This window comes from Pinus tabuliformis, chromosome Q, assembly GCF_031772625.1.
Source record: "Pinus tabuliformis cultivar Carrire ecotype Pingquan chromosome Q, CPIR1, whole genome shotgun sequence".
NCBI classification, from domain to species: domain Eukaryota; kingdom Viridiplantae; phylum Streptophyta; class Pinopsida; order Pinales; family Pinaceae; genus Pinus; species Pinus tabuliformis.
The window spans coordinates 1,028,588,748-1,028,610,297 of NC_142296.1; the positions used below are offsets into that span (position 1 = coordinate 1,028,588,748).

The 21,550-nt window shown below is 37.4% G+C and overlaps 1 protein-coding gene across 2 annotated transcripts in view; it reads left to right on the forward strand.

Annotated features, from left to right (window-relative positions):
* The first annotated feature begins 2,321 nt into the window (after positions 1-2,321).
* Positions 2,322-21,550, forward strand: part of LOC149222997 (uncharacterized) — an 86,796-nt gene continuing 67,567 nt past the window's right edge. The window contains exons 1-4 of one of the 2 annotated variants that reach the window (XM_089385707.1): positions 2,322-2,343; positions 2,433-2,583; positions 2,680-2,784; positions 17,323-19,195. In XM_089385707.1, the coding sequence (XP_089241833.1) occupies positions 2,711-2,784; positions 17,323-19,195 (1,947 nt within the window). In that variant the 5' untranslated portion in view covers positions 2,322-2,343; positions 2,433-2,583; positions 2,680-2,710. Of the gene's footprint in view, positions 2,344-2,364; positions 2,584-2,679; positions 2,785-17,322; positions 19,196-21,550 lie in introns of those variants that run through there. The other variant, XM_089385706.1, reaches the window with a different exon arrangement.

A 21,550-nucleotide genomic window follows, 5' to 3' on the forward strand; every position in this document is an offset into this window, starting at 1 on the left:
AAACTGATTCAGTCATGGTCCTCATCGACGCCAACTTGGAAGGATGCAGAGGAACTCAATATGCCTCCCTCTCTGTGTCATCTATGGGTATCCGCGGTAAAGAGTTTTGCTGATAAAGGTATTAAACAGTCAGGGATCATCGATGATTTGGTATGGTCGAAGCCGCACTCCTCTCAGCCTGTCACTGTAAAAGATTTGTATGCAGCTGCCTCGTCAAATCTTCCGCCGCTTCCTATGCCCATCTTTCCTTCAAAGCTCTGGAAAGCTACATGCCCGCTCAAGGCAATTTTATTCTCCTGGTTGGTTTTTTCCAATAGGAACCTCACATGGGAGGTCCTGCAAAGAAAAGGTTGGATGGGTCCTGGTAGATGTGCCATGTGCTGTCAAGCGCCCGAAACAAATATCCACATGTTTTTTCAATGTCCGGCATCGGCCCAAATCTGGTATGAACTTTCCTTAACTCATGGTTTTCCTCATCAAGTTTTCTCCTCTGTACAGGACGGATTCAAGTGGTGGAGCGATCAACGTCCAGCTTGGAGATCGTTGTTTATCCTCACCTGTTGGTTTCTCTGGAAGTGGAGAAATGCCCGCATTTTCCAGGAGTCAAAGGCTCCAATTGATTCTGTGCTGGTTTACATATCTGCTCTGGTTGCTTCGGATTGATATGTTTTTCTTCTCTTCGGTTTTTCTTATGATCTATGTGGAATTCTTCTCATTGGTGTAATCTCTCCTTTTTTTGGATGGCTATTGTGAACATGTTTTGATTTTTGGTATGGTCCTCTGGACCTCTTTTGGAACAGCTCAATCTTATTATCGGCTCTGAGTAGCCCCTCTATTGTCATCAGAAACAGTCGGCTGGTATATGGCCTTTCATATCACAACTCATTATATTTTCTTAATATAATATACATGATGATTTTCTCTCTGAAAAAAAAAATGATGAGTTATTGAGCATTGATAACAATGACCAATAATGAGTATCACTTTTTTCTTAAACAATGAGAAATCTTATCATAACTTAGTTATCAAACTAACAAAGAATAACTTTGTCAAACTAACAAGGAAGAATATATAGATTGATTTCAGACTATTATTCAAGAAAAACCACAACAATTAAAATAAACTTAAAAAATTAAATCTATCATAACTTAGTTATCAAACTAACAAAGAATAATTTTGTCAAACTAACAAAAAAATATATATAAATTGATTTCTCTCTATTATTAAAAAAAACTACAACAATTAAGAAAAACTTAAAAAAACTTAAATAGTAAATAATCTTCATATTTATTATTCATGACTAATATTCAAAAAATCAACATCATCAAATAACAAAAACAAAATAAATTATAAATAATCCTTTAAAAAATTAAGCTCCACTCTTCCTCATCTTCATCTTTAAATCTTGACTCTTAGTGTAATTATTAATAATCCTTTAAAAAAATTAACCTCCACTCTTCCTCATCTTCATCTTTAAATCTTGACTCTTATCTTACATTAAAAGAAACAAACTTATAACTAAATAAAAACACTTTTAGATTATGCTTTAACACCTCAACAAATGATAAATGTCCTATCCACCATAAACTATGATAAATTTTACTTGTATTCAAAAAAAGGAAATTTATAAAACTTTTTTAATATACAACGTGAGTGTCAAATTCTCTTTTCTAAATATGATGTGATTTTATAATATTAAAATTTGGAACACTACGTACACAATTTACTACAGGTAAATAAATGCATTGAAAGTTTCCAGGCTGAGTTCATTAACGCAGTCATTTACACGACCCCGGGTTTGTAAGATTGTACCATGCGCCAAAAGAGAGCATCCGTGTTCCTGAAAATTTACAAATAAAAAGAAAGCATAAATTGCACGTCAGTGGGGGAACCTTGCGGACAGTGGGCTTTCATACGAGAGGTGGGCCCAGGAGAAACGGACGCCAAGAAATTATCCAAAACCGTTAATGCGTCTCCTTCCAAGTTGGCCCTGCTGACGGCGACGCCACCATCTTGTCCTTAAGCCAACTACTTATTTATCTTCATTAACGTAAAATTATCGTTAAGTAATTAATTACGCTTTTAATGAGAGGGGGGAGCCCACATTGACATCAGGTTCGCCTCTAACGAAGAAGACCTCGGAACTAGCGGTTGCGGTTGGCCCAACGTCCCCCAGATGTAGCGCTTCTCTTACTATGGCTGCTGGATAAACTTGGCGGAAGAAAACACCTGCCGCCAAGTTTGGTCAGTTAAGGTGGGTTTGAATGTCAGTTTGGCTTAATTTAGTGAGCAGGTAATTGGATTTAACTCCTTCGGGTACGGCGTCAAATACAGGGGAAGAAAGTAGGATTTGACATTAGATGTTGTTGTGATGATTGCTTGCTTTTGATGTTTTCATGCGTTCTATAATATTTATTTACCGTGATTTTCAGGTTGCTCTGTTTTGGTTTCTGTTATGTTGTCTTGTCTTCATTTCCTTCCCTTTGCTCTTCTCTTGTCTTCTGTTCTGCAACGACGATGGGCGTGGCGATGAGGGTTTGGCCGGGACAGACCCGGGGCCGGGAATGGGGCATTTAATGCAGAGTGAGCAAGACATTGAAGTTTGATTCTGTTCTTGCTGTTTTTCGGGGTTCCGATAATGTTTTATTTGAGGTTCCTTTGTTCTTGGGGTCTGTGCAGGGTTTGCGGGCGGTGAAAATTTAGCAGGGACATGGTGATGGCAGAGGCAAGGCTCAAGAAGGTCGGGGACGCGGCTGGAACTTGCAACCCGTCACCGCCATTATGGTAGTATCCCCGACTTCAAATTCAGAGACATCATTTATTTTTTTGGTTTCCCTGGCCGCCTCTCATGTTTAGATTCTTTGGTTTTTCTCATCTCTTCACCAAAATGATCGGAAAAAATAATATTTACGTTCACTGTAACAAAACGAGCAGTCGGCTATTTTTGTTTCTGTTCTTTCGAGTGCTCGACGATTAAACGCCGTTTGAAAAATTTCCAAACAACGTCTTTTTGGACACGGTCACATGGGCAAGCGGGGGGGTGCTTAGAAGAGGCGGTTCAGTTTCAGCTTACCTCAGGTTGCAGTGACGTGTAGTCTGTCTTTGCGGTTCTGTAGATGCTTTTCTTCTTGCAAAGTTTGTTCTTTTATTTTTCTTGTGAGTTATGCAAATGAACGGAAATCTGTTATTACATCATTTATTCGAGGGAAGGCATTCATTATGTATTTTTCTATAAGTTATTGCTATACAAATGTAAGACGAGAAAATTTAGGCTGCTCTGTCGCGCCGATGGCCGCATGCTGAAGATCAATTTAGATAAGTATCGGAGAGGCTTTTAACAACAGTCTGTTAAGGATAAATTCTGGCAAGTTCAACTGGGAACATAGAAGTGGCTTTCGACTTACTTCAACATCATCTTTTAATATATTACACACAGTTATTTTACTTGGAGATAATCTGCTCTGTTAGACTACGCAAGGTGGCCCTAAAAAGTTTACCTGAAGCTTAGGCCGCGATTCTCGGATATTATTGTGAAACCAGATATAATGTACGTCATTGACTCTATCCCCCATTTTTATTCGAAAATATCGATTGAACCATATAAGGGAAAATAAATGTTTCTCAAATCTCCAATAGCCTAAGCAATGCAAACTACAGAGAATAATATCAAATATGACAGTAATACAAATGCCAAAAATGGTGCTTCGATTATCTATATCACAGGAAACCAAATGTTTGAGCCTTACCCAAAATAACCACACGTTGGAAGATTTGGATGTAATTCCTTAGACTACCACGAAACGTTTGATTCTGATAAGCCTTCGATTAGGTATTGTATTTTATGATGCTATTGTTGCACAGTTGTTTGGTGTAGGTAACGATTATACCTTTTGCTTGCGTAGTGATGTCATGCTCTACGTCCTAATTGGCCTGGTTGAAAGTCATCACTTTGTGGATTCCCAGGGGTGGACAGTGGAGATTGCTATCTCCTACAAGATAACTGGGCTATAAACTAAAGTGGTCTTTTTAGAGTGGATGCCTGCCGGGATCTTTGACGTGATTTCAGAAATTTTGTATCAACTCCTAAATCTTTGGTTAGATCTTCAAGTGTCTCAAAATCATGCTGAAGTTGAATATTTGCAGTAGCTCGAGTAGGCAATTGGCAATATATTAATGATTATTTTTTTGGCTACAAAATGCTTGATGCTTGTTACTGCCAATTTCCAAACCTCAATTTTCTCGTGTTGGGAATCAAGATGCCACAAAGACGACAATGGAAGGTAAGCAAAAAGGTTATGATTGATATGTTATTTATTGTTACCAATTCAGTGCATGGAGTTGTATTCGGACTTGATAATTCTGAAGCACCGAGTACTACCTTTGTACTATTGACTCTTGAATATATGCAACATGCGTTATCTTCACTTCTCTTCAATCTGTGCACTTTGGGAAGCCATGTATCAATCACCGAGTATGCGTCTGTTTTATTGTAGAGGATACACTGTCACCATCAAGGGCTAAGTGCTTTGAATTCGGGTATGGAATATGACAAATTAGTGCAAATAATAACAATCATCATTCAAATATCTAAATCACAGTAATCCTAAATTTGCTTCATTATTCAAAATGAGCTAGATCCCCATACAGTTATGGGCTGCACTCTGCTAGATTGGGAAGCACATTACTTTCCCAAAATGCCTTTATTCACATGGAGGAAGGGAACAAAGTAACTCAAAAACGAATTATCACTTCTTTGATCCCAGATAGCATGCCTGACAATTATTCAAATTGGTGAAGCACAAGTTACAACCCTCCTAATTGTTAGCTGACATACTTTCCCATCTTATCGTTAGCTGTTATACGTTAATTGTTCACAACATAACTGCTAACCACTAACATTTCCATATAATGTGTAAGTAAGCCACGTCTTGTAATGCCTTTATTCACATGGAGGTCCCAGATAGCATGCCTGACAATTATTCAAATTGGTGAAGCACAAGTTACAACCCACCTAATCGTTAGCTGACATACTTTCCCATCTTATCATTAGCTGTTATACTTTAATTGTTCACAACATAATAGCTAACCACTAACATTTCCATATAATGCGTACGTAAGTAAGCCACATCTTGTAAAGTTGTGCTCGGGACACAACATAAGTTGCACAAAACTTGGTAATGGGTATGGGTTTTGTAATTGGGGATGACATTAGGGACATGGCACACCAAAATTTTAAGAAACATGGAAATGGAGAATTTCAAACATAAGAAAGTTATAAGTAATTCCAAAAATTGATTTATATTTTTAGCAAATTATTAGGGAAATTACAATGAAACTATCAGGAAAAATAGAATGATAGACATAAACAGCAAGCGTAATAGACTTCTCATATACAATATTACATTATACAGAAGCCAACATTAGGCTTTATGTGCGAAAATACAAAATGTTCCATATAGAATCTCATGTATATATTAGCTGCCGTACATTATCAATTTATTACATCATGCGAAATCCAAAATTAGCTTTATAAGCTAGGCTATATGTGCTAAAATATAAAATGAGCCACTCTTAGCTGTCAAAGCCATCAAAATCTTCATCATATGGCAGTGGAGCAGCATAATACTTTTACTCACCAGTGGTAAATGCATAAATCAAAGTGGACTCTGCAGGATTTAGAGCAGAAAAGGAGAAGTCCAAGTTCAGGAGTGTCTGGCTCCACAGGGCCTCTTGTAGATTCACTCCTACAGTACACAAGGTGAAGGGCTTAATGCACATAGAAGGTATACTCTGCCATTTGCGACCCCAACCTGTTGAGGAAGAGCTTGCAATTTGTGAAAGAACATGAATGGCAAGTGTTTGCAAATGTACAACACTCGTTCCATGGAAAATCCACTACTGAATAGTGTTTATGGTCCTCCTTACCAAGGCTGATATATTTGGCCTCTTGTAGATTCACTCCTAGAGTAGACAAGGTGAAGGGCTGAATGCACATAGAAGGTATACTCTGCCATTTGCGACCCCAACCTGTTGAGGAAGAGCTTGCAATTTGTGAAAGAACATGAATGCAAGTGTTTGCAAATGTACAACACTCGTTCCATGGAAAATCCACTACTGAATAGTGTTTATGGTCCTCCTTATCCAAGGCTGATATATTTGGGATTCGGGAAGTCTTCCTGTTCAACAACAACTATGTGAATTTTTCCCTCGCTTAAGTATGTAGAGAAGGTGGAAATAATCTCTTTCTTGACACCGATGGCAACATCCATCATTATGTGCAGTCCTCTTCCCATTGCTTTGAGTAATTAGGTCCTGAACATAAAATCTGGGATTTATAACGTGCTCTAGAGTGTTTAAGGGAGTAATGAATTGGCTCCACCTGTCAATAGTGATTGTCTGCAGCCTCTGCAAAATTTTCATAAAAAAAAAGAAAGAAACATGGGAGCCTCCTGTGAACTGATTTTCAGGGTTTTCTCAACCATGCTATAATAGACATCTCTCAAAACAGGTTTGCTTGTGTCTCATTTTTAGGAGGGTTGAATGTCAGTGCTTTGAACTTGAATATGAAATTGATGTTGCTCTAGAAATCCTCATCGATGAGAAGGCTACACACCATAAGCCCTCAATGAATTTCTACTGGATTTTGAGGCAAATCTTGTCTCAACACATTTAACAACTGCAACTTGAAAAAGTGCTGAAGGATTGCTTGAATTTGGTGATAGTTGGGTATGAATTTTATAATTTATCTAGCCTCCCCTCTGAGCTGCTAAATCCACGGTTTTCTAAACTTAACTTATACAAAATAAGGTTCAATTGATGGACTATTAAGGGAACCCAAAATATGTGACTGTACTTGCCATCCAATCAAGGGTGCAGCTGTGCAACTGTGTATTATTTGTGATTACTTGCAGCACGTTGGAAGGGTTAACATACTCAACAACATTAGTTAAAATGTTTACAATAAAATGGTCATATTTGATCTCATTCCAGCAATCTTCAACAAAGAACATTGCTCCTTTTGGTGAATAAGCAATGACGTTGACCAATTGCCTCCTCTTTGTATCTGTTCAGACCTTTCACAATAGAAACCCTGTGTCACTCCTAAATAATGAATGGGAACCAAGAAATCCTCAATAATTTGTATGTTCTTTGTGAGAAAAATGGTTTTAAATTTTTCATTGCTTTAGCCTTTGCAACCTGGAGGGGCATTTTTAATTGCCCCGACCAAGTCCTGGAAGTACGGAGAACAAACCACATTGAAGAGGATTTGGCATGCATAAATGGCCCTTGCCTCTGTTGTCGCAACATCTTCCTTGCCCCGAACATTCAACGTATTTACTAGTCTTCTGTCTTGAGCCACTTGGAGTTTTTGAGGCTACTTGCTGGGTTGATCTCCTCCTCCTAGCCCTTAAAAAAATCTGAACAATGCGTTGTTAGATATACCATGTAAACAGACAATAATAAATGTAAAACAGTTTAAGCAAGGACAACATTAAACAAGAAAATAGAAGCACACTCAAAAGCAAGATGGAATTGGGATTAAAGCGGAGAAATCCCCATCTCGGGTAAAATCTCCGCTATTAAGAAGATACTTCTGTTCCAATTTCATTAAGGCTAGAACCCTTCTGTTTGACCAGAAGTGACAATGAAAGCACCCTTATCATAATGGTAGAAACTTCCAAACATTAACTGCACCTAATCATACACTTGCAAGTATTCTAAATGATTGAATATATACAACACTATCTGCTTTAGTAATCCTTAGCTCCAACTTGGTGACAGCTGGAGAAAGGTTTGCAAGCCGGGCATTCGTTGATTTGAGCCTTTGGGAATATATACCATGTAAACAGACAATAATAAATGTAAAACAGTCTAAGCAAGGACAACATTAAACTAGAAAATAGAAGCACACTCAAAAAGCAAGATGGAACTGGGATTAGAGTGGAGAAAGCCCCATCTCGGGGTAAAAACTCCGCTATTAAGAAGATAATTCTGTTCCAATTGCATTCAGGCTAGAACCCTTCTGTTTGACCAGAAGTGACAATGAAAGCACCATTATCATAATGGTAGAAACTTCCAAATATTAACTACACCTAAACATACACTTGCAAGTATTCTAAATGATTGAATATATACAACACTATCTGCTTTAGTAATCCTTATCTTCAACTTGGTGGCAGCTGTAGAAAGGTTCGCAAGCTGGGCATTCGTTGATTTGAGCCTTTGGGAATTGTTATGCTTCTTTACATATGGAGCTTTCGTGTTCTGAGGCTTTTTCTCATCACCATCAACACCATTTTCTGGTTCGTGCAACAAATGCAGAGTCACTTTTGTGTAAGAGCCCCTGAAGGGCTTCTTAAAAAGTTTGCGCTCATTTCCAAGAGCTGCCCCCTGGAATATTTTCAAGTATTTTTGCAGGTCTTCGAAGGTGATAAATATCACTCTGCCTGCCTGATTCTGGTTTATAAGCAGGACAATACCCACTTTGAGGGCTCATGGATTCTGTAAAATCAATATATGTTGCCCACTGCTGATGATGAATCTCACAACAGTTTTCTTGCTATCCATGATACTATTCTTGTTGGAACTTCTTTAAAAATTGCTTCCAATGTTGCAAAAGCTACTGTCGACTGTTGCTGCTTTTGTAGGTACGAGGAACTGCTAGCTGTTGTAGAAAGTGTGAGGAGAGAAAGATAAGAGGGCCTGCTTTATAAAAAAAGGAAGACCACTTGTTCAATTTTGACTGACTTCATCAATCTGCATCATTTCGTCTACCTTGATTGTTGTTTTGCAAGTTAAACATATTCTGCTGGGATCACAATTGCATTGGACTCTTGTATTTACATAATGTTTCATTTGTAATTTTTAGATTGATTTTAGAAATTCCTGTGTGTCTATTTGAAAACAGGAAACTTTGAAGAGGTGAAATATGTCACATCATACATGCCTAATATTGTATGCAGTGCATGTCATTTTGATTTGATTTTTTATTAGATTGGTTTTCATTATGAGCCATTAATTCAACAACTAAAAGGTAGTACCAGTTTCAGTTGTCTTTTACACTATAATTATTATTCTCCTCCATCTTCCACTTTTGAGGGGGTAAGAAAGGAAGAACTTGATATGAATAAAAGTGGCTTCCTTCAATATGTAGCCGGCATGTGCATTTTGAAGGTTGTTGAGAAGTTATCGTCTGTGTTGGCACATAGCGTTTGACTTCCCCAGATCAACCAAGTAGGGGGTGTAGCAAGTGAGATCTAAAGCTTGAGGGCCTCCCCTAGATATAACACTGAGCACCACTAGTTTGGGCACTAAAAATATGTGGATAGGGAATTATGAGACTCTTTGAACGTGCAATAGAACCGAATTTATATCTCATAGTATTGAGGGCATTTGAATTTAAAGTGCTCATTTGTCTTTGTCTCTTGCGTTTGGTAGATCCAACATAATTTTCCCTCTTGTGGGATCTAGTGCTTAGCTTCTAGTCGAAGTTTCTGGACAGCTACTCCATAGACATTTTGGCAGGGAGATTTGGGGAGTTCAAGCTAAGGAGAAATAAGGAGGTTTGGAGGAGTGATTTGCAGGGGTTGGAGGAGATTTTATAGGAATTGATTTGGCTTCTTACATTAGGATTCTTTCTACACGGTGTTTTTCTAGCTAGTTGGAGCCACACACACTTCTTGGGGGTTTCTGGGGCATGTTGGATTCAATGCAAATCCTTTATGGGTTTTTGTTGGTTTGGTGAGGGGAGGCTAGGATTAATTTTACAAAATTTTTTGAGCACTTTTGAGGGCATAATTCCAAGTTCCATTCAACAACCAATAACATAAATTGTTGGAGGAGGGCACTGTCTACCCTGGGACCATTTCTACCACTTGGGTCTATGAGATATTTCTAGGTTTTTTTAGACTTGGCATGGAGAGCCTACATTTAATTTTGCAAATTTTTTGCAGTAGGTTTGAGGGCCGAAATCTCAATTCACCTACAACAACAGTGGTAGTAATTTTCGGGGTTAGCGTAGAGGTTTTTGGTGGAGTCATTCCAACACTTGGGCATCACAATTCCAACTTGGGTTTTTCCTAGCTTGTTGTAGCAAGCCCAGGTTCCTTTGATCTCATTTATTGTACTCATATTTATCAGAATTAATACAATGAATTAGAGTTTTTTTCTCATATTTTCGTGTTCAAATGTGTATGGTTGTGCATTTTTGAATTTAGTAGCTGTAGCTAGCTCATTGCTTTTGTTATCTATGGTATTTTTCCATTTGGAATATTAAAGATAGGCTGTTGTTGACGGTGCTAGAAATCTGTCAACCAAGGGGTCTCCCTGGTATGAAGTCCCAACTTGACCTCACACCGTTTGGAGTAGGAGCCCCAATCGGGAAATAAGGCCTGTTGCCATTATCTTTAGGAATTTGCCTTGGCTACAATTATCAACATAAGAGATTATACAAACAATCTTTGTAACAAGCAAGTTGACATTGTGAGGCATACGATTGTAATGTATATAAGGTGCTTTCACAACAAAGAAAGAGTGAGAGTGAGACTCTAGTAGAAAAGTAGTAGTACTATCCTAAAAGTGATACACAAGAGCATGGAGGAGTTGTTAGTTAACTTGCACAATAGTTCACAAGATAACAACAATCATAAAAGCATGTAACAACGCACATTCAACAAGATGCATACTAAAGTCGACGAAATAGTTCGTTTTCACTAGTATGTGTTAACATAAACATACACCACAAACAATGAAAGAATAGTCTCACAATCATATGCATGAAAGTGTGTTGGCTCTGAGAGCTTCATATATCAAGTGAAAGCCCCAAGATACATGATTATAATGCTGCCAAATTAGCCCCAATAGTGGAACATTAAATCACTACTTGCTCTTCCAAAGAAAGATCTTCTCTCTTATGCCAAGCTAGAGAAGCGAAGGTGAAAAGACCCAAGGCTTTTTTCTTGAGCTATGAGGGTGTATTTATAACAACTGAGGTGACTCTCCACCTCCCATGTGACTCTTGACTTTCACTCATGACTCTTGAAATTCTACTATGACTTTTCGAATCCTTATATGACCTTTGAGCTTGTACACGACTTTAGAACTTTCTAGTGAATTTTCACATTCCATGTGGGACCCTTAGGCTTCCACACATCTTACATTTTCTCATTTTTGGAAATTACATAATTACATTCCATATGTGATGTGGCAAAATAGACACATGACTTTTTTGATGACACTCGGAGAAGCCATGACTTGGCAATGATGACATGGAACTTCATTGTGATGTGTCAATGTTGTTGAAGAATGTAACTAGTGTTGGTCTTCATAATTGTACATGAGTCATAATGAAATGTATTCATCAAAAGAAGGAAAATAAATTTTATTATTAAATAAATTGACTTATTAAAGCATGGGTTTCATGCTTGGGTCTATTTTTTTTAGGTCAAAGCCTCCATTGAAGGCTTCTAGGGTTTGTGAAGGGTCCTTGCCCATGTCATATTGTAAAGAACCATTCTTTGAATTTATTTGTCAAAGAAGAAACTTATTTTATTGTAAAATAGGTCAATTAGGCCCCCTCCACCAAGTCGGCCTCAAAAAAGGACACGTCAGCCTCAACAAGGGAATTCGATCTCACAAACAAGCTATATATTGGAGCAAATCAACTCATTTGGAAGCACATCTCGCACAAGTTCGAATTGCAATAGCTGGGAGTAGAAAAAGTGCGAAGTTTAAGAAGGAATCTGGAATCAAAGTTTTTGGGTCTCTTTCTCTCATGTGCAATGAGATTTTGAAGTTGCATCTAAGCCAGGAAACTACATCGAAGTTGGGAAGCTGCATCAAGGTCGAAGGTGTGAAGTTGTTAGGCTGGAGTTACTGAAGTTGTTAGATCGAAATTGTAGTTCTAAAGCTGGGTTGAAGTTCTGAAGCTGGGGGTCAAAATTCTGGGTTGAAGTTGTATTTGAGAAGCTGGCACTTGGTAACTTTGGATGAGATCATCTATCAGAAGGAAGAGCTGACTTGGTGGAGGAGGAAGGTCTTTTGGTCTACAGTCTTGGTCTATCTCATTTGAATTACTGAAGGAAGAGTTCTTGCTTGGGTTTTCCCCTATATGTGGGTTTTGCCCTAGCTGTGCGCCTACATCTGGTATCCTTGATCTTCGTGTTTTGGTTTTGGTAATTACTTGATGAACTAAGATAGAAGAAGAACATAAGAAAGATAATAATAATTAAAGGAAATCACAAGTAATTATCAGTGAGGGAATTTCTTTTTGCCTTTCCGATTTTCCAACATGGTATTAGAGGTTAAGGTGAAGAAGAAGGATAGAGGTAGCCTGAAGATCTATTGAAGAAAAGAAGATTGAAGGAAGGTCATCAAGGAAAAGTGCTATATAAGAAGAATCTACTATCTACAAGAACTATGTCTAACTCAATGAAGGGAGAAAACAAACTAGAAGGAGCCTCCAACTACAGTGCCTGGAAAAAGAGGATAGATCTCATACTCAAAAAGAACAAAGTTTTGGATCTTGTTCTAGGAAGAACCAAGAATCCTACAGATGAAGCAGAGTTCTAAATGTATGAAGTTCTATCTAAATTATTCACAATCAAGAACATTGGTCAAATAGCAAGCCTCAAGAATGAATTAAGAACTATCAAGATGACGAAAGATAATACTGTGGCATCCTTCTTTATAAGGATATTTAGAATCAGAGATGAACTTCAAGCAATAGATGAAATTGTACCAGAAAGGAAGCTAGTAATTACTGCTCTTCTAGGGCTACTGAAATCTTGGAGTGCATTTGCATCAAGAATCAACAGTTGGAAGGATACTCCAACATTCAAACAAATGTGGAATGCATGTAGTCAAGAAGAAGCCAGAATATCATTAGTAAACAACAAGGAGGATGAAGAAGAGAACATCTCAAATGCTTATTCTGCTCATTAGAAGAAGAAGGGAACCTTCAAAAAGTTCAAAGGACCAAAGAAGAAAGTAGATCTTTAAAAGATTGAATGCTACAATTATCATAAGATGGGTCATTATAAAATCAATGTCTGGAGAATCCAAGGAATAAAAGGAGAGATAGGAATCAAGCAAATATTGCCGATGAAGCACCACCTAGGAAGAGCAATACCAAAGAATCGAAAAACAAGGACTTATACTACTAAGTCCTCTCTCTCTTATCCCTCTTAGTCTTGTGTTTAACTAATGTCGGTCTTCATAATTGTACTCGATTCATAATGAAATGTATTTATCAAAAGAAAAAAAAAAGAAATTTTATTATTAAATAAATTGACTTATTAAAGCATGGGTTTCATGCTTGGGTCAATTGTTTTTAGGTCAAAGCCTCCATTGAAGGCATCAAGGGTTTATGTCAAGTGTCCATGTCCATGTCATATTGTAAAGAATCCTTCTTGGGATTTATTTGTCAAAGAAGAAATTTATTTTATTATAAGATAGGTCAATTGGGCCTCTTCCACCAAGTCGGCCTCAACAAGGGAATTAAACCTCACAAACTCACTATATATTGGAGCAACTCGACTCACTTGGAAGCACATCTCAAGTTTGAATTGCAATAGTTGGGAGCAGAAAAGTGCGAAGTTCAAGAAGGGCGCTGGAATCGAAGTTTTTGGGTCTCTCTCTATCTCTCATGTGCAACGAAATTCTGACGCTGCATCGAAGCTAAGAAACTGCATCGAAGCTAAGAAATTGCATCGAAGCTGTGAAGCTGCATCAAGGTCGAACATGTGAAGCTTCTAGGCTGGAGCTACTGAAGTTGCTAGATCGAAACTGCAGTCCTAAATCCGGGTCGAAGTTCTGACGCTGGTGGTCGAAATTCTAGGTTGAAGCTGCATTTGAGAAGTTGGCATTTGGTAACTTTGGAAGAGATCATATATCAAAAGGAAGAGCTAACTTGGTGGAGGGGGAAAGGTCTTTTGGTCTAGGATCTTTGTCTATCTCATTTGAATTACTGAAGGAAGAGTTGTTGACTAGGTTTTCCCCTGTATAGGGGTTTTCCCCCAACTGTGTGACTACATCTGGTGTCCTTGATCTTCGTGTTTTGGTTTTGGTAATTACTTGATGAACTAAGATAAAAGAAGAACATAAGAAAGATAATAATAATTCAAGGAAATCACACGTAATTATCAATAAAGGAAAATATTTTTGCCTTTCAGATTTTCCAACACAAGCTTTCCTCCGTGCTTTCATCCTTGTATCTTCATGATAGATCTTGCAAGTATTTCATCTTTATCCCCCAAGAGGCTGGTTGATATGGAGTCTTACATATCCTCTTGATCTTCAGTGTTTTGTCGTGATCCAATGTTCATCTCTTGGCTTGATGGTCTCTTTGTTCCTCCGACTTCACAAGTGTCTTCTTACATGATCTCCTTGGCATCCTCTTTGAGCATCATCCTGTCAAGTCAAGATACTAGCACCTGCAAATGGAATTCACTCACGACAAGACGACATTAGTCCCAAAATCTTGTAATCTAATTTGTTCTTCATGCAACATACTTGATTTAGCTGGGATAAAGTGCATGATTGAGGAAAAGGCCCAGGGATTGCATAGTGCGCAGAAACATGAGGCAATGACGAGTGTCTAGTCACTGTAATTGCGCAATGCGCAGTGGCTGAGGGATAGGAAGGCAAAATGGCGTAGTTGAGGGAGTCAGGGATGTATTGAGGCAGACTTGTTCACTTTGATTGTGCAATGTGCAGTTTTGGAAGAACTGAGACGGTTGATTGCACAACTCAGCAAGTCAAGGACTGAGACAGGCTTGATTGTTGGCTAAGATTGCACAGTGTGCAGTGGAAGCCCTGTTGGGCAATGATTATGCAAATTAGGAACCCGTTAAGACTTAAGTTTAGACTTAGGAACCCGTTAAAAATATTAATTATTTTAATAACTCCTTATCCGTGTGGAATTTCTCCAAACGATTTCTGGGTCTTGGAGATCTCATGTGCCTTAGCCTCTCCTCCAAATTTCAAGGTTAGAGCACATACGATGCTACCTGAAATCAACATTTACAAAATGCATAAAAATAAAAACAATTTTGATTTTTTTGAATTATGAATTTTGAATTGTTGATTTGTGGTAGCATCGGATGTGCTCTAGCCATTAAAAGTTGGTGCAGAGGCTAAGGCACATATGATCTCCAAGGCCCAGAAATCCCACTAACAAAATGATTTTGGCCTCCATCTTCGAAGTCTTAGTCCAAAAATTTTGTGGGTCCCATAACAGACAAAATTGTGAAATTAAATTCAGGGAAATTATTCTAGGAAGGAACATTACAAAACCAGACCTGAATATAGAGAAGACTTGCTGGCAACCATAAACAAGTAACCAGCAAGATAGCCTTTTACACGAACAGAAGCAGCCTCACATGCCTTCTGAAGAGCAGTGAGCTGAGGTTACACAGGGAATACAAGTCTTGTAGCCATTCTGAGAACAGAGATCTCTGTACAAGACAGAGAAACATATATCAGAGTTTAACTTCTGCAGAGGATCAGTGTTGGTGAAGGGAGTGGGCTATAAGTCACTTATTTACAGATCAGGTCCCCATTATGGTTCTAACTAAGATGATTCCACATTGACAGTGCTGTTTTGGAGTGTTCTCAGAGAGTTGCACATTGATTTGAAGGGTGTTTAAGGTTGTAGAGTACCATATTTATCCCAAGGTTACCCATGCAGATGTTCTTAGTGGGGCAACATGCCCAACTTTGCCATAGACTCTAGGATTTGGGAATGTTGATAGATATAATCAATAAGGTCAAAAGACCTCCACATATTGGTGACTTCTGGATATGTTTGACATGATTTTTTTTTTTCAAATCCACTTTTAACTGGGAAATTATAATTGATATTGATATTTTATTATTGCTCATGAGTGATCAAAATAGGCCAATTGAACTCAAAAGAATATAAACTAAGAAAAAAGAGATGCAATCATTGTCTGCATGGTTGCACCTTGTCATTTTAAATATTTTCAAGTGAATGACATGGAATCATGAAAATATAGTTGTGCTTCTGTGTAGTACTAGCTTTTCCTCGTGCTTGTGTTTCATATGTAGAGAATGCATTCCAAAGTAAACATGTCAAGCAGAAGTCTGCCCAAGTATTTCATAAATAATATAATTGTTTTTTTGTAAATGGGTACTGAAAGCACATGCGGACAACAATAACTACCTGATTATATACTGGAAAGTTCCAGGATCGGTGTAAGATATTTTGGTATTTTTTACTTCATAATTGTTTGCATGATGAGAATATGGGTTTTTTTTAAAGGATATAGTGGGAAATTCAAATTTCCAGGAGGATATTTGTTATAACCTTTAAATGCAGACTCGCTGGCTTGGTTGCATGAACACTTTTTCCAAATACAACTTTGGCTGCTTGTGTGTGCACCTGTCTGTCCATCTGCAGCGATCTCTTTTTGGTTCACACATGGCAAATGAGTAAAACATTATTAAAATTCTAAAAAGCACAAAATTAACTTTGAATTAATAAACGGCTGATATACCAATGATTAACAGATCTATTATTAAATAAACATATCTACTTAGAGAAAGATTCTTCGGCGAAAATCACATGGAATACCATTTGTCGACGCGTTTCGAACCAACTAGTGTGGTTCATCGTCAGGACAAGTTGGTTCGAAACGCGTCGACAAATGGTATTCCATGTGATTTTCGCCGAAGAATCTTTCTCTAACTTGATATGGATCACAGAAGCCTGAACTCCAAACATATCTACTGTGGCAATTATTTACCACTGGCATGTGCTAATAGAATACAATACAAAACATGGAAGGGGCTTATGCCCTTGACCTGTGTCACTGCTGCTGATTGACTTCTGCTGTGCTTTATATACATTACAGGCTACAGCACAAGTCATAAAAGGCAAACACAAATCTAGGAGAATATAAATGTAGAAATAAAACTTGGAATTTTAGATATATAATCAATGAAGAGTACAAAGCAGAGGGATTTATTCTTGCCACTGTTTTTAGCTATTTAAAGTGATATTGGAGTATTACTGTCTGTCAGTAATAATAGTGACATAAAATACTACATTTTGTGCTTATAAAAGATTAGGAACCTATACATCATGTTCACCCTGTTGTATATGCTTTTTTACCCCCTTACATTGTTTCTAATGAAGTATACAGTGATCTTGTATGTGGCTGTCTTCCTTAGATTATCTGTGTTTCTGGGAGGTTTACCAATTGAGGCTGTAGTTTTGTGTACTTTGTTTTTCTTTATCTGTACTACAGTCTTATTGATTATTCATGGATCTATAGTAATGCGGATTCTGTTTTTTCCCAGGTCTTGGTACTGTTGTGCTCATGCTCCAAAGGGCTGCCATCTTGCAGTAGTTCTACTTTCATGGGCTCTATTTACACTGTTATTTTGCATGCCTTGTCTTGTCAGAAGTCAGTTCATATCAAGACAAAATAATGTGCAGGACTATTTAGAGTTGCATGCATGTGGAGATCATATCAAGTCTAGAGCTAATCCTGCTTTAGATTCCTTTGTATCTGATACTAATGAGAAACAAGGAGAGTATAATGATATACAACATCTTTGTTCAAAAGGCAAGCATATATGCAGTGATTCTCAAACTTTGTGTTTTCCATGCACAATGGTTGGTATTAAGGCTGAAAATGAGAATAATGAGAGATATTCCAATGAGGATGCTACTAGAAACATTGGAAAGAAACTAAAGTTGGGACAAGTCATGGATTTGGATGAGAAAATGGTGCAAGAACAAGTCAAATTCACAAAGAATTTAACATTTAGATTAATAGATGGCAGGACTACAGTTTCATGTTTTCCTTCACCATCATATCATTTAAATAAAAGCACATCTATTAAGATGGAGAATTTGGAGCAGATTGAACCTGCACCTTATGAAAGATCTTCATCTCCAAATGTGGCAATCAACCCATCATTAATGGAGTGGGGGCCTAAGCCTTTATTTTCCCCTTCAGTTTCATTCTTGACAGTGCTGAATACCTGCAATGATACTGTTTTGCATGTCTTCAAGCCGTTCAGTACAAATTCACAATTTTATGCCTATGGTTTTGAAGAGATGATAATAGCTCCTCAAGAGATGGTTTCAATTGCTTTTGTTTTCTTACCAAGGATGTTGGGTTTGGCTACAGGGCATCTTGTTTTGCAAACTAGCTTAGGTGGATTTTTGGTTCAGGTCCAAGGTGAAGGTGTAGAGTCTCCTTACAGAGTTCAGCCTTTCACTGGTGTAAATGCCTTCTCCAGGACTAGATTACGTGACAATATGACACTGTACAATCCTTCTGATGGATCGCTCTTTGTTGAGGAAATATCTGCATGGATAGCAAAGTCAGAAGACACTTCAACACAACCAGCTGGTGCTGTCTGTAAGACAGATGTTGCTTTTGGAGTTGACAACCAAAACTTATTATCAAATGAAGATCCCTGGTTTGGGTTTGGGATAGATGTGACAGGCATTCAATTGCTAGGAATAAGACCATCGGGGGGTTGGGAAATAAGTCCACATTGTAGCAGTGCAGTCGTGGAGCTAGACATATCTACCCATATGGAGGGAAAACTTTCAGGTGATTTATGCATAATATTTAAGAATACCTTGCAAGACACAACACAAACAGTAATAGTGCCTCTTGAAGCAGATATCATGAAGAATCCAGGGAATGATCTGCCCATTCAGCCTTTATTAAACTTTATAAAGTCTGATATTGTGAGCAAGGGAGAGCAAACAATCAAAGTTGCTCTATCATTGGATAATGATGGGTCAGAGATAGTAAGACTGGAGGAAATATGTGAGAGTTCTGGAGGTGCAAAGCTTTTTGACATTGAATTATTCCAAGGTTTGATCCTTTTACCAGGGACAGTGACACATGTGGCAACGATTACATATAAGATCATTGAAAAGACATCCCCTTATGATTATGAAGTTCAGCAATCCAGCCTATTTTTAGATTGTAGACTGCTTGTTGTCACAAACAGTACACGAGGACCACAGCTTGAGATTCCATGCCAAGATTTGATTTATGATCATGATTCTTTAGAAGAGAATAATGTACCAATAGAAGTTATTTCAGACAGCATTCATGGCATATACTCTAAAGTAAACAGTCAGAGGGAACCACTCAACTTGCAAACTCGATTTAGCTATATGGTATCTCAGCCAGCGTTAAAGGTGTGTGTCAGCAATTAATATTAATCTGATTGGCTTTTTTGCTTGTCTTTTTATATTTGTACATTGCATTCTTTATTGGATAATATTCGTCCTTTTTGTATTTGCTATTGTTAAAACATTTGAGATTAAACTGACAGACGTGATGTATGTTTATGAGACAGAGGAGAAATCTATCAACCAATGCATGTTGTTATGGCTGAACAACATTCACATTAGTTGGTATATATCTTTATATTCATATCACTTTCTTGCTTGATATAACACATATTTTACCTTTAACCTTGGCATATGTCAAATGTATTTAAGAGATAGATATCATTTTGTTCATTCATTTTATTTGGAGCATGTAATGCTCTTTATTGGCATCTGAAAATTCCAGGACTTTCTCTTGAAATCTCAAGTCCATTTAATTTGATGTAAAACATAAGCTATACATTAGCATGGACATAAGAATGGGGTTCCAATTAATACTTGGAGCTATGAAAGAGGTTTATGTTACTTAATCAATAATTTGTCCTAAAAGAAAGGTTTGTAGAAAATATAATATTTTGTTTTCTTTTTATAGTTTTGATTTCATAAAATAGATTAGCAGCAGAAAGTTGTAATATTATTTTATTTGTACATATAGCTAGTCAACTTAATCGTATCCTTTTAGAGAATATAATGAACATCAAAGTGCTTGCTAGCTTTCAATTATGATAGACTTTTCACATTGATAGGGTTGTTCTTGCACCATGGATTAGTGTCATTGGGTGGATTTCCTTATGTCTTGTAGGTGTTTTGATTGAACCTCATACAACACTAGGGTGGCCCACCAAGCTTGATGATGGAGTTCCTCCACTTTTTGTAGTGGTGGGTGTGATTGAGTACATGGGATTGTAGATCATGTTTTTGGCTTACTCTTTAGGGCTTTTATTATATAGACCAGTGTGGAAAAAATCTGCAAAAAATCCCGATTTAAACCTAAAAATGCGATTTTTTGAACTAAACGATTTAAACCCCCGACTTTTTGGCGACTTTTTCACAAAGGAAAAAATCCTGATTTTTTCCTTATACTCCCGATTTAATCGGGCGTCAACCCAAAAAGTCTGCCTCCCTTCCCAGGTCGCGGATAAAGAGGCCGCAAAGGTGAAGAAATTGTAAATTGAAGCTTCCATCCATGCATTTTCAAATTATGGCATTGTATTGTTTATTATACTTCTTGCGAGCATAGCAGTCTCATTTGTAATCTATTAGTTTTGAGGTTAAGATATGTTTTTGTTTTCTAGGGAAAAACAAATCTTTATACTTCATAGTTCTAGTTAGAAAGCAAAGTATACATTGGCTAAGCCTCCAAGCTTTCAGTGATCCAGACTCTAACAGCCACTGCCCCTTCAAAAGATTACAAAAGTACCAAAAGGACAGGCATACAACAGTCTTCCGTAGAAAGAACCCCACACCATCAAAAACATTGTTACAGTTGTTGAATGCTTCCAGAAGAAACAACAAAGAGGAGACAAAACCAGTGCCTCAAAAAAGAACCCATTTTTTAGACAGGAACAAAGTACCTGTGAAATCTTGTTACAACAAAGATCCTTCCTGCAATGAGAGCACGTTTTGAAAGGGAATCTTTTTTAGTGGTGAACTCCCTGTAAATCTGGGGAAAGGTTATGTATCGGAAGTGGATTTTACCTCCAAGAGTTTTTGAATAATAGATGCCAAGGCTAGGTTAGTGATCTGACATCTACTGTTTTCTCAGAAAATAAGCAGCTTGGAGTCACCAAGCATTAATTTTCACGTCTACTGTGATACTCACTGTTAATTTTCATTGGACCTACCACCTGACACCTTATTAACGAAGCAGATTACAATCTATTGAATAAATGCATGACTTATTTCTTAATACAATTAGCAGAAACAAAAATTAAAAGGGGAAGAGGATCTCAGTGACTGATTACTTGATGAATTTTAGATGACTCATGATATACATTTATTATATTTTTTGTTGATATTTTGACTCTTGAGAGTTGAGACTCATACAGGACCCAAAATTCAGGAGTTGATTCACTATTTTGATATGTGATGTAGCATTAGACTTCATATACATATTATATATTAGCTTTCTTTACATGTTTATGTGGAAATGCATTTATTTGATGTTGTGGATACTCTAGATGTTAAAAAAAAAAAAAAATGAATAATTTTGTGTTTTTTTAATTTGCCGACTTTTTCAAAAAACTCCCGACTTTGACGAGTTTTTCAACTTTTGGACCCTTGCCGAATTAATCCCGACTTCGACTTTTTCCACATTGATATAGACTAAGTTGTGTGATGGTAATATATTTTGGGGCCCAAGGTTGATGATGATATGATGTT